Below are 14,130 nucleotides of genomic sequence, written 5' to 3'. Positions count from 1 at the left end.
AGTATAATATGGAAAGGAAAAGACAAACTTATAGATAGTCTAGCTGTACTGCATATAACTGTTATATACCTTAAGACTGGTCTTTTCTTCAGTGCTGGAATAGATGACAATATGTCCTTCCCAAGATATAGCCAAATTAGGAACAGTTAGGAGCAGAGAACTCTCACAAGGTGGTCGTAAAGTCCTCATGTATTGACCTTTCTGAATTGTATGTATAATCACAGTGCCATCCTATACACAGAAAATATCAGAATATGAAAAAGAGACACAGAACAACAAAAAAGAAAGAGGCTGGATAAATACATACAGGAAAGGAACTCAGAAAATGATTATTTTACCAAGGACACATGTATCAGAAAAAATTCCAATCCTGAAATTTGAAATAGTATTTCATTTCATAAGATGCCCTCTTTCCTTAACTAATAAGACCAGTAAAATACCAAAACATAATCCAGTCTCTTTAAGTTTTTTTCTTTCTGTGTTATGCTACTTCTGCAAAAAGTCCTACACCAACAATAAAGAATTCCTATCCTTTTATCCATTCCTCTAGGAAAAAATTATCCCAATTTTAGCGTATGTGCCTCCAAAGCAAGCATGAAAATATTTAAATGCAAATACTGCTTCTTAATTTGTAGGAAAAATCAGCATTTCTTTCTCTCTTTTTTTAAGGATTTTATTTACTTATTCATGAAAGACAGACATAAGCAGAGACACAGGCAGACTCCTTGCAGGGAGCCTGATGCGGGACTCGATACTGGGACTCCAGGATCACGACCTGAGCTAAAGGCAGACACCCAACCACTGAGCCACCCAGGTGCCCTCTTTTTTTTTTTTTAATAATAAAATTTTTATTGGTGTTCAATTTGCCAACATACAGAATAACACCCAGTGCTCATCCCGTCAAGTGCCCCCCTCAGTGCCCGTCACCCATTCACCACCCCTAGTTCATATCCCAGAGTTTATGTTCTTTATGTTGTCTCCCTTTCTGATATTTCCTACCCATTTCTTCTCTCTTCCCTTCTATTCCCTTTCACTATTATTTATTATCCCCCTTTTTTTTCTTTTAAGATTTATTTATCTTGAGAGACAGACAGATTAGGGGGGAGGGGCAGAGGAGAAGGGGAGAGAGAAAAATCTCAAGGTAACTCCCCACTGAGCATGGAACCCAGGGTGGGGCTTGATCTCACAACCCTGAGATGATGACCTTAGCCAAAATCAAGAGTTGGACACTTAAATGACTGAGCTACTGAGGTGCACCAGAAAATGAGCACTTTTTTGAAAAATTTTCTTTATTTATTTATTCTTGAAAGAAAGAAAGGCAGAAACACAGGCAGAGGGAGAAGCAGGCTCCATGTGGGGTATGCAGGGAGCCTGAGGCGGGACTCAATCCCGGGACCCCAGGATCATGCTCTCGGCCAAAGGCAGGTACAAAACCGCTAAGCCACCCAGGGATCCCCCAAAATGAGCATTTCTTAAAGGTGAAATCTTACCCTTGATCCTGATACTGCCATGTCTAGTTCAGTGCTGATGCCGACACTCAATACCTCATCAGTGTGTCCGTACAGAATATGAAAGGGTTTAGATGCTAAGCCCACAGGAACACCTCCCTAGTATTAGAAGAGAAGCAAAGGTTAATTTTCTACACAAAGGTTTATACTATATTCAAATAGTCTAATCATAAACTAACATTGCAACTACTTCTTACACCACAGCCATCTATTCACAATAGGACTCATTCCTGGGGATCCCTGGGTGGCGCAGCGGTTTGGCGCCTGCCTTTGGCCCAGGGCGCGATCCTGGAGACCCAGGATCGAATCCCACGTCAGGCTCCCGGTGCATGGAGCCTGCTTCTCCCTCTGCCTGTGTCTCTGCCTCTCTCTCTCTCTCTCTCTCTGTGACTATCATAAATAAATAAAAATTAAAAAAAAAAAATAGGACTCATTCCTGTGTTTCTCCTTGGAGTCTCAAATTATTCTGTCTTATGAAGCTTCAAAACTTAATCTGAATAGTTTCAAGGTTGATTGCTTTGGATTAACTTTAACAGGTATATTATTTGCCCTTTTCATCTACAGATTTGTTCTCCCTTAATTATAAATAAACTTTTTGAAGACACCTGGGTAGCTCAGTGGTTGAGGGTCTGCCTTCAGCTCAGGTTATGTATGATCTCCTGGGGTCCTGGGATCAAGTCCCTCATCGGGTTCCCCACAGGGAGCCTTCTCCATCAGCCTCTGTCTCTCTCCCTCTCTCATGAATAAATAAATAAAATCTAAAAAAAAAAACCCAAAACTTTTTGTATTCTATCTCTGAATACTTTTTTTTTCTTTCTTTCTTTTTGGGTGACAAAATGCTACATGACTTTCAGGTATACAACAATGATTCAACAATTCTATAAACTATGCAATGCTTACCATGTTAAGTGTAGTTATCTGTTAAACATACAATGTTGTTATATTATGTTCCCTATGCTGTATCTCTGTGACTTATTTTATAGAATTACTTTATTTAAAGAAATATATGTATTTACTTATTAAGATTTTAGTTATTTATTCATGAGAGAGACAGAGAGAGAGGCAGAGACAACTATGAGATCAAGGGTTACATGCTCTATCGACTGAGCCCACCAAGTGCCCCTGTATCTTTTAAATTTTTTTTAAAGATGCTAGGAGAAAGATATTGGAAGAGATTAACAAGACAAATGCAAAAATGCACTATTTTTGTAGTGAAATTTTACTAAAAAGCTACCAAAAGGAAGAAAAACACAGAAGAAATGTAACTAGTTATATACAAAAAAACACAACCCAAAAACAATATATAATGAAGTGCAATAGCAAATGGTACACTAAATGGCACAAGAGTGAAGGCATTTTCATCAAAATCAGATGTTAGGGTGCTCACTCTAATTTTCTTACTCTACTGCATTATTAGCTAATAATGTAACAAAATAAGAAAATGAAATCATAAGTATATTTGAAAAGATAAATTCACCTTTATTTCACATCATAAACTGTATCTATTTTCAGAAAATCCAAGAAATACCAGTAATTATAAGGATGAGGTAAGATTTGGTAAATCAATTAGATAACTATATAGAAATCAATAGATTTTTTATAGTAATCATAACCAAGTAGAAGAAAAGTGATTCTATGGGAAAAAATTACCAAAAGGTTTTTTGTTGAAGGACATTAAAAAAAGAACTGAAACAAATATGAAAGGTATTTTCTATTCCTGGATAGGCATGATTATAAAAATGTCAACCCATACCAAATTAACATGTAAGTAAAATATAATTTCATCAAGACTAAAACAGTTTTTTGAGGATGATATGGTTAAAAAAGTTGTAAAATTCATATGGAAGAATAAACACTAATTTTAAAATAGCTGAAAACATTTTTTATAAGGCAACACAGAAATTTGTTTCACCAAACATTAAACTACTAAAATGAAAACATTCTATTGTTGCCATAGAACTAAGTAAGTGTAAAATATAGGGAATCTAGAAAAAGATCCAATTCACTGGGTAATCATTTATGCTGCCATAATGACTTTCCACCCAGCAGTACATAAAACCATATATTTTAATATTCTATATTATTATAAAATATGTATTATATATATATTCTATACTCTATCATGTATACTATAGTATATGCCTAATACTCTTATTCTATATTAAAAATTATAGAAAAATTAATTACCAATGGATTAAAGATTAAAATGTAAAAAATAAAGCAAGAAAAATGTTACAAGAAAAATTTTGGAGATTTATTTTAATAAATTTGGAGTAGAGGAAAGCCTGTTAAGTAGAAAACCTAAATGCCATAAAGAAAAACAACACTTCCTTGAAGCAACATTATAAGAGTACAATATGGCTGATGAAAATTATTAATCTATGATTTTTAGTGGTTCCCCCAAAAAGGAAGACAATGTGTAACTACCTGTTGTGTTATTTGCCATATCATACACGTAGTGTCTCTGGAACCAGAAATCAAATGTATTCCACAGTAATCTGTAGCTAAACAAGTCACAATATCTGTAAGAAAAAAAGAATTACAAAAAATGAAATAGTGTCGTTTTGCTGGAATAGAACTATAAGGGCAATTTTAGTTTATGTTCAAACTATTACTAAATCAGTTGTTTTAGCAGGAGAAATATAAGAATGGCAATGGAAAAGGCTGTCACAGGAAAGAAGCAGTATTTTTTTTTTAAAGATTTTATTTTTAGGGGCCTGGGTGGCTCAGTTAGTTAGATGCTAAGTGGCATCTCAGGAGCCACCAGTATAGCATAGTAGCAGACTCCATTTCCCTTTCCTAATAGGTTTATTAGTGGAAAATCTATACAATGTTTTGTTTTGTTTTGAAAGAGAGAATGGAGGGAGAGAGGAACTGAGGAAGAGGGAGAGAGAGAGAGAGAGAGAGAGAGAACCTTAAACAGGCTCCATGCCCAGCACAGAGCCTGACCTGGGCCAATCTCACAACACTGAGATCATGACCTGAGCCAAAATCAAGAGTTGGATGCTTAACCAACTGAGCCACCAGGTGCCCCCATGATGTTTTATTCTTATATTGAAGGCTGAAACACTAAGAAGCACCAGGATAAACTACAATAATTTATCTCTCTCATGTATAACTGTTAACTAATAAGGCAGGTGATGTCTTATTCAACTATGAGGGGTTTTTTTAACCTTTTTGTCTTAAAATTCTTATTTGAAGAACAAGAACTTTTATTTTTATATTTTAAGGATTTATTTATTTTGAGAGAGAGGGAGAGGTAGAGAATCTTAAGCAGACTCCCGCTGAGTGCAGAGACTGACGAAGGGCTTGGTCCCAGGACTCTGAGATCATGACATGAGCAGAAATCAAGAGTTGGATGCTCAACTGACTAAGCCACCCAGGGACCCTGTTATCAACCAATTTTTTTAAAAAGACTTAGTCTGGGGTGCCTGGGTGATTCAGTCAGTTAAGCATCTGCTTTTGGCTCAGGACATGGTTCCAGGGTCCTAAGATCAAGCCCTATGTTGAGCTCTCTGCTCAGCGAGGAGCCTGCTCCTCCCTCTCCCTTTGCCTGCCACTTCCCCTGCTTGTACTCTCTGTCTCTGTGTCAAATGAATAAATAAAATCTTTACAAAAAAAAGGTTAAAAAGACTTAGCCTAACATCATTCAGATATTTAATTTGTACAGCATTTAGTATACCCCAAATACATTAAATACTTTTTAAAATTTTATTTATAAAAAAAATAAATAAATAAATAAAATTGTATTTATTTGAGAGTGAGAGATAGAGAGAGCAACAGAGACAGTAAGAGAGAACACAAGTGGTGAGGAGAGGGAGAAGCAGGCTCCCTGTTGAGTAGGGAGTCTGATGTAGGGCTCCATCCCAGACTCTGAGATCATGACCTGAGCCAAAGGTAGATGTTTAACCAATTGAGCCACTCAGGCATCCCTTATTAAATAGTTTTAAAGCATATAATGTTCATAGCACTGCTCTATCAAGAAGTTCACTCAACTTTGAAAGTTAATTTTAATGATTTTTATAGGAGCATGTACTGCCTTTGTAGTTAAAAGAAATAGAGAAACTTCTTTTTTGAGGGAAAAAAGTTAGTACTTACCCATGTGTCTGATATTGTGTGAAATAACTTTGCCTTTTGTAAGTGACATCACTTGAATGCTATTATCCCAGTGTCCAGCACTGAAAAGCAACTTCGCATCATGTGATACTATGAATAGCTTAGAAGTGATCTCCAGCCCTGGAGCAAAAGGACCATTCATACTACGCTGAGTTCTGTGAACACAATTAAATATTAGACTTTTCCTTAAAAGATCACTTAGATTGACATCAACTATTTCTTAAATTTCTCTGAAAGAGAAATAAATCTATTCAACTGTTCAACTTGAAATGTCCATTAATGAATGATAAAGACTTCCAGAAAACACATTAATTGTATTCATATTTCTCATTACATTAAAAGATACCTAACAAATAGTCTCAAGGGTTAAGCTGAAGAAATTGAGACTGGTGAAGGTGTGAAAAGGATTTATTTTTTTTTTTAATTTTTATTTACTTATGATAGTCACAGAGAGAGAGAGAGGCAGAGACACAGGCAGAGGGAGAAGCAGGCTCCATGCACTGGGAGCCCGATGTGGGATTCAATCCCGGGTCTCCAGGATCGCGCCCTGGGCCAAAGGCAGGCACCAAACTGCTGCGCCACCCAGGGATCCCTGTGAAAAGGATTTAAATCTTGACTTTCAAAGCCAATTCAGTGAGACCTCAATTCTATAAATGGTAGTTATCAAAGTATAAAGGACAAGATAAGGATATGAAAGGATGAGGAAAGTTGGAAATCAACTGAAACCAGAAATCTACTGCACAAGCAGATAAATGTGTATCTAACAATACTCATGAAGATTATTTTTCACTCAAACTAAAGCAAGTATATGGTATTTATCTGCTTCCAAATTAAGTAAATACCTGTGAGGTCAGCTAATCTAGCTTTCACCGAAAGACACAAAGAAGTGATTGTACTTCATTGTGTGTACAGAGAATGAGGGCCAATTCTGAGAGGTCAGCTCTAGAACTTTATTATTCAATATTCATTTACTGAAGGCATGTTTTGTGCCAAGCCCAACAGTACTAAGTCCTGTGTGAGATATGAAGGAAAAAAAACATTGCTCCTAATAAACATACAGATAAAACGACTTGGAGTAATGGACTCCGAGTAATGACCTTAATTTAAAATGTAATGACTTTAGAACATAACTTTTGTATATTTAAAAAATTAACTAAGGTAAAGAATAAATTCTTATATAAAACACACAAGGCTTATTTATAAATAACACTGTACAATAAAAATACAATTAAGCCTAAAAATTATTCCTAATATTTTCTGTTTCCATTACTTACAGAAATTATTTTATCCTTCAGCCAGTAAGCAAGTCAGGAAAAGGTAAAGAGGGAAGGAAGGAAAAAGAGAAGAAAATCTGCATATCTACCATATGATTTTCAAAACAACACCAATCAATCTAGTTGTTTTTCCTGGCAATAAGGTATCAGCTGCACCTGTTTTGCTTTAAATGTTCATTTACTTACTTTGGATTTGTTACAGTTTGATCTTTGATGAATGTAAAGTAATTAGAAATGTTTCTGTCATAAGGCAGCCATCCATGGGTTCCAAGAACATAATTCATGCTTACTGTTACCTGAAAAAGAACAGATGAAGACAAAAATGAAATAAAAGATTAAAGAAAGCAGCACAAAATAGCCAAATGCTCCCATGACATTAGCATTTATCACTTAAGGAATAATGTGGGATTCTGTACTTAAACAAAAAATTCATTCTTTTTTTAAGATTTTATTTTTAAGTAATCTCTACACCCAAAGTGGGGCTCAAAACTCACAACCCTGAAATCATACGCTCTACCTTGAACCAACCAGGTGCCCTGCATAAAATCTTAATAATAATAATTAATAAAGTCTTAAAATAGAAAAAGCTTTTTGTTTATTCTTATCTTTATTTTTAGTTTATCTCATAACTTATGGCAAGAAAAGTTGTCCAATGTATCTTTCTCTCTCTTTTTAAAAGATTTTATTTATTTATATGAGAGACAAAGAAAGAGGGAGAACACGAGCATGGAGAGGGGCACAGGGAGAGGGACAAGTAGACTCCTTACTGAGTGGGGAGCCCAACGTGAGGCTTGATCCCAGGACCATAAAATCATGACCTGAGCCAAAGTCAGATGCTTAACCAACTGAGCCACCCAAGTGCCCCCGTATCTTTCTTTAGTGAGATAGTTTTCCTCATTATTTCTCAAAGTTTACTAGCATCTATTAGTTGGCAATCAGAAGAAATTAGAAGTCAAGTCTTATAAAAATATGACATATATAATTTAGAACATAAATAAGTAGAAGTTATGGCAAATTGTTAAGCTCTTTCTTCTTAGTGCTAGTTACAGTGAATTTTTTAAAAATTTATTTGAGAGAGAGAGCAAGAGAGCGAGCAAGCAAGCACATACATGAGTGCAGGGAGGAAGGGCAGAGTGAAAGAGAGAATCCCAAGCCAACTCCCCTACTGAGCATGGAGCCTGACGCAGGGTTTGATCTCACAACCCTGAGATTATGACCTGAGCCAAAATCAAGAGTCAGAGGCTTAACCAACTGAGCCACACAGATGCCCCTTACACTGAATATTCTTTTAAAAATGAAAATGAAAAGTTTTCCCCCCTTATTGATTATAAAACAGACTACCAAAAAAGAAATAAAGAGATATAAGTATTGAAGGTGAAAGTCACAAGAATTCTACCATTGAAAGGCACTTTTAAAAAGTATATCTTTCTAGACCTTTTTTTCTAAGTAAATATACAATATGCATAATTAGAAAAATAATCTTTACTGTTCCCTGTGCTATACTCTCTTCTTCTAATTTGTGCATGACAAAATGAGAAGAAGACCAAACCCAGGTTTGGTCCATGTGCCTGAGTCTCACATCTCGTACTTGTTAGCTCTATGACTTTGAGCAAATTGCTTCTGAATTTTAAGTTCTTATCTGTAGAAGGGAAATAATAATAGTGCCTATCTCACAGGACTGTTATAGGTAGGTTAAATTATAAAATTCAAGTAAAGTACTCACTATGTCATGCGTGTATACCTTAATCAGTTCTGTGTTATTTCTCATTTTCATTCTTTTACTGGCTTATGCTATATTGTAATAGCTGATGCTATATCCTATTTTTCTTGTACAACATTTTCTGGTATGTTCACAATATTTATTATTCCAAATAAACTTTAGAATTGCAGTTAACTACCTGAACAATGCTATGAAACTAGAAGTCAACTTCAAGAAAAAAAATCTGGAAAGACCACAAATAATAAAGATTAAGTAGCATGCTCCTGAACAATGAATGGGTCAACCAGAAAATAAGGGAAGAAATAAAATACATGGTAACAACTGAAAATGAAAACATAATGGTCTAAAACTTTTAGGATGCAGCAAAAATGGTACTAAGAGGGAAGCACACAGCCAATAGAGGTTCACCTCAAGAAGCAAGGAGAATCTCAATCTAACCTTATACCTAAAGGAGCTAGAAAGAAGACAACGAAGAAGCCTAAAGTGAGTAGAAGGAATGAAATAAGAGATTAAAGCAGAAATAAATGATAAACTAAAAAAATAAGAACAGATCAATGAAACCAGGAGCTGGATATATGAAAAAAATAATACAACCAATACAACACCTCTAGCCAGACTAAATCGAAAAGATGGGTGCCTGGTGGCTCAATCAGTTTAATCTCTACCTCTTGATTTCGGCTCAGGCCATGATCTCAGGGTGGTGAAATCCAGCCCCAATCAGGACCCCCACTCAGTGGACAGTCAGCTGTAGATTCTCTCCCTCTTCCTCTATCCCCCCCTTGCTTGTTCTCTCTAAAATAAATAAATCTTTTAAAAAAGAGAGAGAAAAGGACCCAAATAAGTAAAATCACAAATTTGAGAGGAGAAATAACCACCAACACCACAGAAATATAAATAACTATAAGAGAATATTATGAAAAACTATATGTCAACAAATTGCACAACCTGGAAGAAACAGATAAACTCCTAGAAACACAAATTGCCAAAGCTGAAATAGAAAGAAATACAATATTTGAACAGAGCAATAACAAGCACTAATTTAAAGGGATACATGTACCCTGATGTTTATAGCAGCATTACAACAATAGCAAATTTAGAAAACAAGCGTCCATCAATTGATGAATGGGTCAAGAAGATGTGGGGTATGTTGTGTGTATGTGTATAAAATGGAACATTAGCTATAAAAAAGAATAAAATCTTGCTGTTTGCAATGACATGGATGGAGCTACAGAGTATTATGTTAAGCAAAATAAGTAAAAGAAAAACAAAAATCATATGATTTCACTCACATGTGGAATTTAAGAAACAAATGAGCAAAGGGATAAAGAGTGAGAGAGGTAGGCAAAGCAATAAACAGACTCTTAATTATAGATAACAAACTGATGGTTACCAGAAGGGAAGTGGGTGGGGAGATGGGTTTAATAGGTAATGGGGATTAAGGAATACACCTTTTGTAATGAGCACTGAGTGATGTAAGAAAGTGCTGAATCACTATATTGTGCTCCTGAAACTAATATTGCACTATATGTTAACTAACTGGAATTTAAAACTTAAAAAATGAAAACTTAAAAAAATGAAAACAATTTCTGGTTCTAAAAACTGACCAAAAGCAAATAATAAATTGAGACACATTTATGAAAGAAAAAAATATTACAGTTAAGTACTTGAAATAAAAGCTGTATAGCTGGAAGACACGTCTTTTTTAAAAAAAGATTTATTTATTTTTAGAGAAAGAGAACATGAGCATGAAATGCAAGGGGGGGGGGAAGCAGGGGAGAGGGGGAGAGAGAGAGAGAGAGAAAGAGAGAGAGAGAGGATCTCAAGCAGACTCCATGCTGAGTGTGGAGCCCTATGCTGCTGGGTTCCATCTCACAACCCTGAGATCATGATCTGATACAGAACCAAGAGTTGAATGTTTAACTGACTGCATCACCCAGGAGCCCCTATAAAATACATTTTTATATTTGATCAAAGTAATTCCATAAAAATCTTCTTTATTATTTTTTAAGAAGTCTTCAAAAAATTTATTTTCTTAATTGTTTTTGTAAGTTGTAATGTATACAGATATAGCAGTGTGGAAAAACTATAAATGGACTTACCAGTAACTCAGGACTGCCTTGAGACATAAAAGAACGAGACTGATTTTTAGGGACAATGGCCTTTATCAGTGGAACACCATCACTAATTCCCTATAAAATAAAAGACAAAGGCTTAGTGGCTGGTTCTGCTTATCTTTATTAAGTTATTGCAAACTTCTATTTCTTTGAAGGTGAACGAACCCTATAATATAGCATTGTACTCTACCAAAACATATCATTTAGTCAAAATATAGAAAAGGAGAAGAATCACTATGGTGTACATTAGAAACTAATGTAACACTATGTGTCAAATGTACTTTTTAAAAAAGTTAGGAAAATGTTAGGTTAAAAAATGTAGGAAAGGAACTGTATCATGTTTGGGTGGCATACTTGAAATTCCTAAAACCCATCATTTTCTTGTATTCTACTACTCTGCAGTAAAACAGAAATGCAGATTCCAAGCGGCGTCAACCACTTAAAATACCCATGATTTAGGATCTTTCCTTTTCCCACGCCATACTGACACGAATATAAATTAGAAAATATAGACCACATAAGAGTATATTGCCCAAGTAAGTCAAATACAACAACTGGTTATATTTTTATAGAATTTCCTTTTGAGTTTCCTTTTGTAGATCTATTCCATTAACTGAGGCAATCCTGGAATGCTAAAATGACAGGACCAGAAAATATAGTCCTCAGAAAATACCTTCATTATCTTATTACAACATGAAAGAGAAGAGTGATTTGAACTAAGTTTTTTGATGTAACAATATGTTCATAAATTATACCTAACATTTATTAGGTAAATTATAACCTAACATTATTGGGCTATTTGCCAGGTTCTAAGATCCTTATATGAATTAAATAATGAATTATAAACCATATAAAGTTAGCGCCTATCTTTTCACTCTGTGAATCAAGAGAAGAACAACCTACATTTGAACAAGCATAAATGAACATGGTGTTTGAAGAAATTCATTTATTAGGCCCTTGCTTTTACTGCTACCTCTGTTTTCTTCACCATTTTACCTAAGAAGAGATAACCTACAGAAAGGCTTTCTCTCTTCATATGAATGAGTGGGAAAGTATCTTCTCTTATGATGATGAAAAAGGATCAACACATTATTAATAGTACCCAAGGTATCCATTGTGTTCTTTATCCTGCTCCAGATACTCATCCTGGGGTAGCTACCCTGTGACATGATGAAAAAAAAATTCCTATGATACTGAACCTAAGAAACACATTATAATGATGCTCTAATGCAGAAATTGGCAAAGTTGGCTTGTGGTACAAAGTCCAGCCTACCACCTATTTTAGAGGCTGTGGGTAAGCTAAGAATGGATTTTATATTTTAAATGGTTATATTTTAAGTGGTTATATATGCATCTACATAACATTTGTAATTCTGCCTTTTGACTAAAAGTCCAAAATATTTACTATCTGGCCCTTTAAGAAAAATTTATCAACATCTATTGTATTGCATGACAGTTACTGCTTGTTCCACACATTTCCAAATTATTCTTTTTTTTTTTTTAAAGATTTTATTTATTTATTCATGAGAGACACAGAGAAGCAGAGACAGAGGCAGAGGGAGAAGCAGGCACCCCACAGGGAGCTCGATGTGGGACTCGATCCCTGGACCCGGGATCATGCCTGGGCCAAAGGCAGATGCTCAATCGCTGAGCCACCCAGGTGTCCCTCCAAATTATTCTTAATAACTTTTTATCATCACTTTTTCTTCTTGACAAGAATATTATGTCTTAACCAAATTCATTGATATAAATGCATTTCATATTCACCTTCTAAACCAAATTAATTCAATATGTAAACATTTGAATTTAAAGTACTCTTTCAATTATAGCATTGACTATCTTGTTTTACTTGATTATTCTTTCTGATATTAGCAATTAACAATCTGACTTATTGAGCAGTATCTTATAACAAACACTATAATTACGAGTTATTTTAACTCCCTCCACATATCATTTTAGCTGTCATAAAAAGCAATTTAAATCAAATAATTTATTCTTCCTTATCAGGAAAATGTGAAACAGAAGAAATCCAAGAGAAATAGTTGACTACCACTCAGCCAGCAAGCAAAATCTTCCAACACGATTGTTTCAAAAATCTAAGCATATTATTGAAACGTTATCTACTATTTTGGATTAAATATTATGACCCCCACCCCCCACTTTAGAGAATAAAAGGAACACAGATAGGTGTATAGAATACACAGAGGAAATGCTTTGATATTACCAAATTGGATATTACCTCTATAAAAAATGACTTGAGTTCAGAGAGGTGTTGAAATAGGTTTAAGGTTGAAGTGTCCGTTTTGGTCTGCCTTTGCACTGCTTCTTCTGCTGACAATCTAGGAGGATGTGGTTCCTTTAAATAAATTTTAAGAAAAAATAATTCTATAACTATATTAAGACATCTCTCACTGTATTCCTTCATACATACTGGGCTCTAGATACAATGGATTACATACCATGCAACTGTTGACAATTCTAGGCCATTGCTCAGATTACTCCCTCAGCAGAGTTCTTAACCCTATTCATTTCTAGAGAAACCCTACTTCTACTTTAAAGTTTTTCTTACTGACATCTGTCTTGAATTTCTAAGCCAGGATTAATTACTCTTTTATTATTTTCACCAGCACATTGCTTTGTTTAGTAATTTTTAGTACTTATTTCTCTCTATTGAAGTACGTAGTTGTTTATGGTCTATCTTGTCCAACGAGGCAATGAGTATCCTTTTTATTTAAGATTTTTTTTTAAAGTAATCTCTACACCAGTGTAGGACTTGAACTCACACCCCTGAATCAAGAGTGGTACACTCCACTGACTGACCTAGCCAGGCACCTGCACCCTCAGGCAAAAAGTATCTTAAAATGAGAAAACAAGTCCTATTCATTTTTTAATTTTCAATACCTAGGATAGTATATTAATTATGATAGAGGCTTAATAAATATTTGGTAAAATTAAATGAATCATTCAAAACTCAAAATTTATACAGGTGAATCCTTATTTCCTGAAATAAGATCAAATGTCAATACTATCAGAATCAAATTATAAATATTGCTGCATTTGTTTTCAAATAAATTTTTCCCTAACTTTAAGTGTCAGCAACATAGAACAGTGTTACCTTTACAAATAACAATAGCAAATCAAATTAACATGTAAAAGGCATAATTAAAATGCAAAACAGAATTCCACCTAAAGAAGATTTTTCTACCTCCATCACAAATTAGATTATAGAATATATGATAGCCATAGTACTTCAATATTTAGCTTTCAATCCATGTAAGTATTACTCACTTTATTTTTAATCAAAGTCTCACTGGGAATTAAGATCGCAGAGGGGTAGGGGGACCCTAAATCTAGGGGGATTAAGGTCCCCCTCCCTTAATACAACTACACAGTTATTA

General features: G+C 34.7%; 1 protein-coding gene across 7 annotated transcripts in view; it reads right to left on the bottom strand.

Moving 5' to 3' along the window:
- Positions 1–14,130, bottom strand: part of NBEAL1 (neurobeachin like 1) — a 188,017-nt gene that overhangs the window by 13,496 nt on the left and 160,391 nt on the right. For all 7 annotated transcript variants that reach the window (XM_041737494.1, XM_041737498.1, XM_041737495.1 and 4 more), the window contains 7 exons: positions 12,972–13,088; positions 10,718–10,807; positions 7,085–7,194; positions 5,607–5,779; positions 3,936–4,030; positions 1,491–1,607; positions 70–231 (listed from right to left, as the gene is read on the bottom strand). In XM_041737494.1, the coding sequence (XP_041593428.1) occupies positions 70–231; positions 1,491–1,607; positions 3,936–4,030; positions 5,607–5,779; positions 7,085–7,194; positions 10,718–10,807; positions 12,972–13,088 (864 nt within the window). The remainder of the gene's footprint in view (positions 1–69; positions 232–1,490; positions 1,608–3,935; positions 4,031–5,606; positions 5,780–7,084; positions 7,195–10,717; positions 10,808–12,971; positions 13,089–14,130) is intronic.

This window comes from Vulpes lagopus, chromosome 22 (assembly GCF_018345385.1).
Source record: "Vulpes lagopus strain Blue_001 chromosome 22, ASM1834538v1, whole genome shotgun sequence".
NCBI lineage: Eukaryota > Metazoa > Chordata > Mammalia > Carnivora > Canidae > Vulpes > Vulpes lagopus.
The sequence above is the reverse complement of the archived record's forward strand: the minus strand, read 5'-3'. Positions and strand labels throughout refer to the sequence as shown.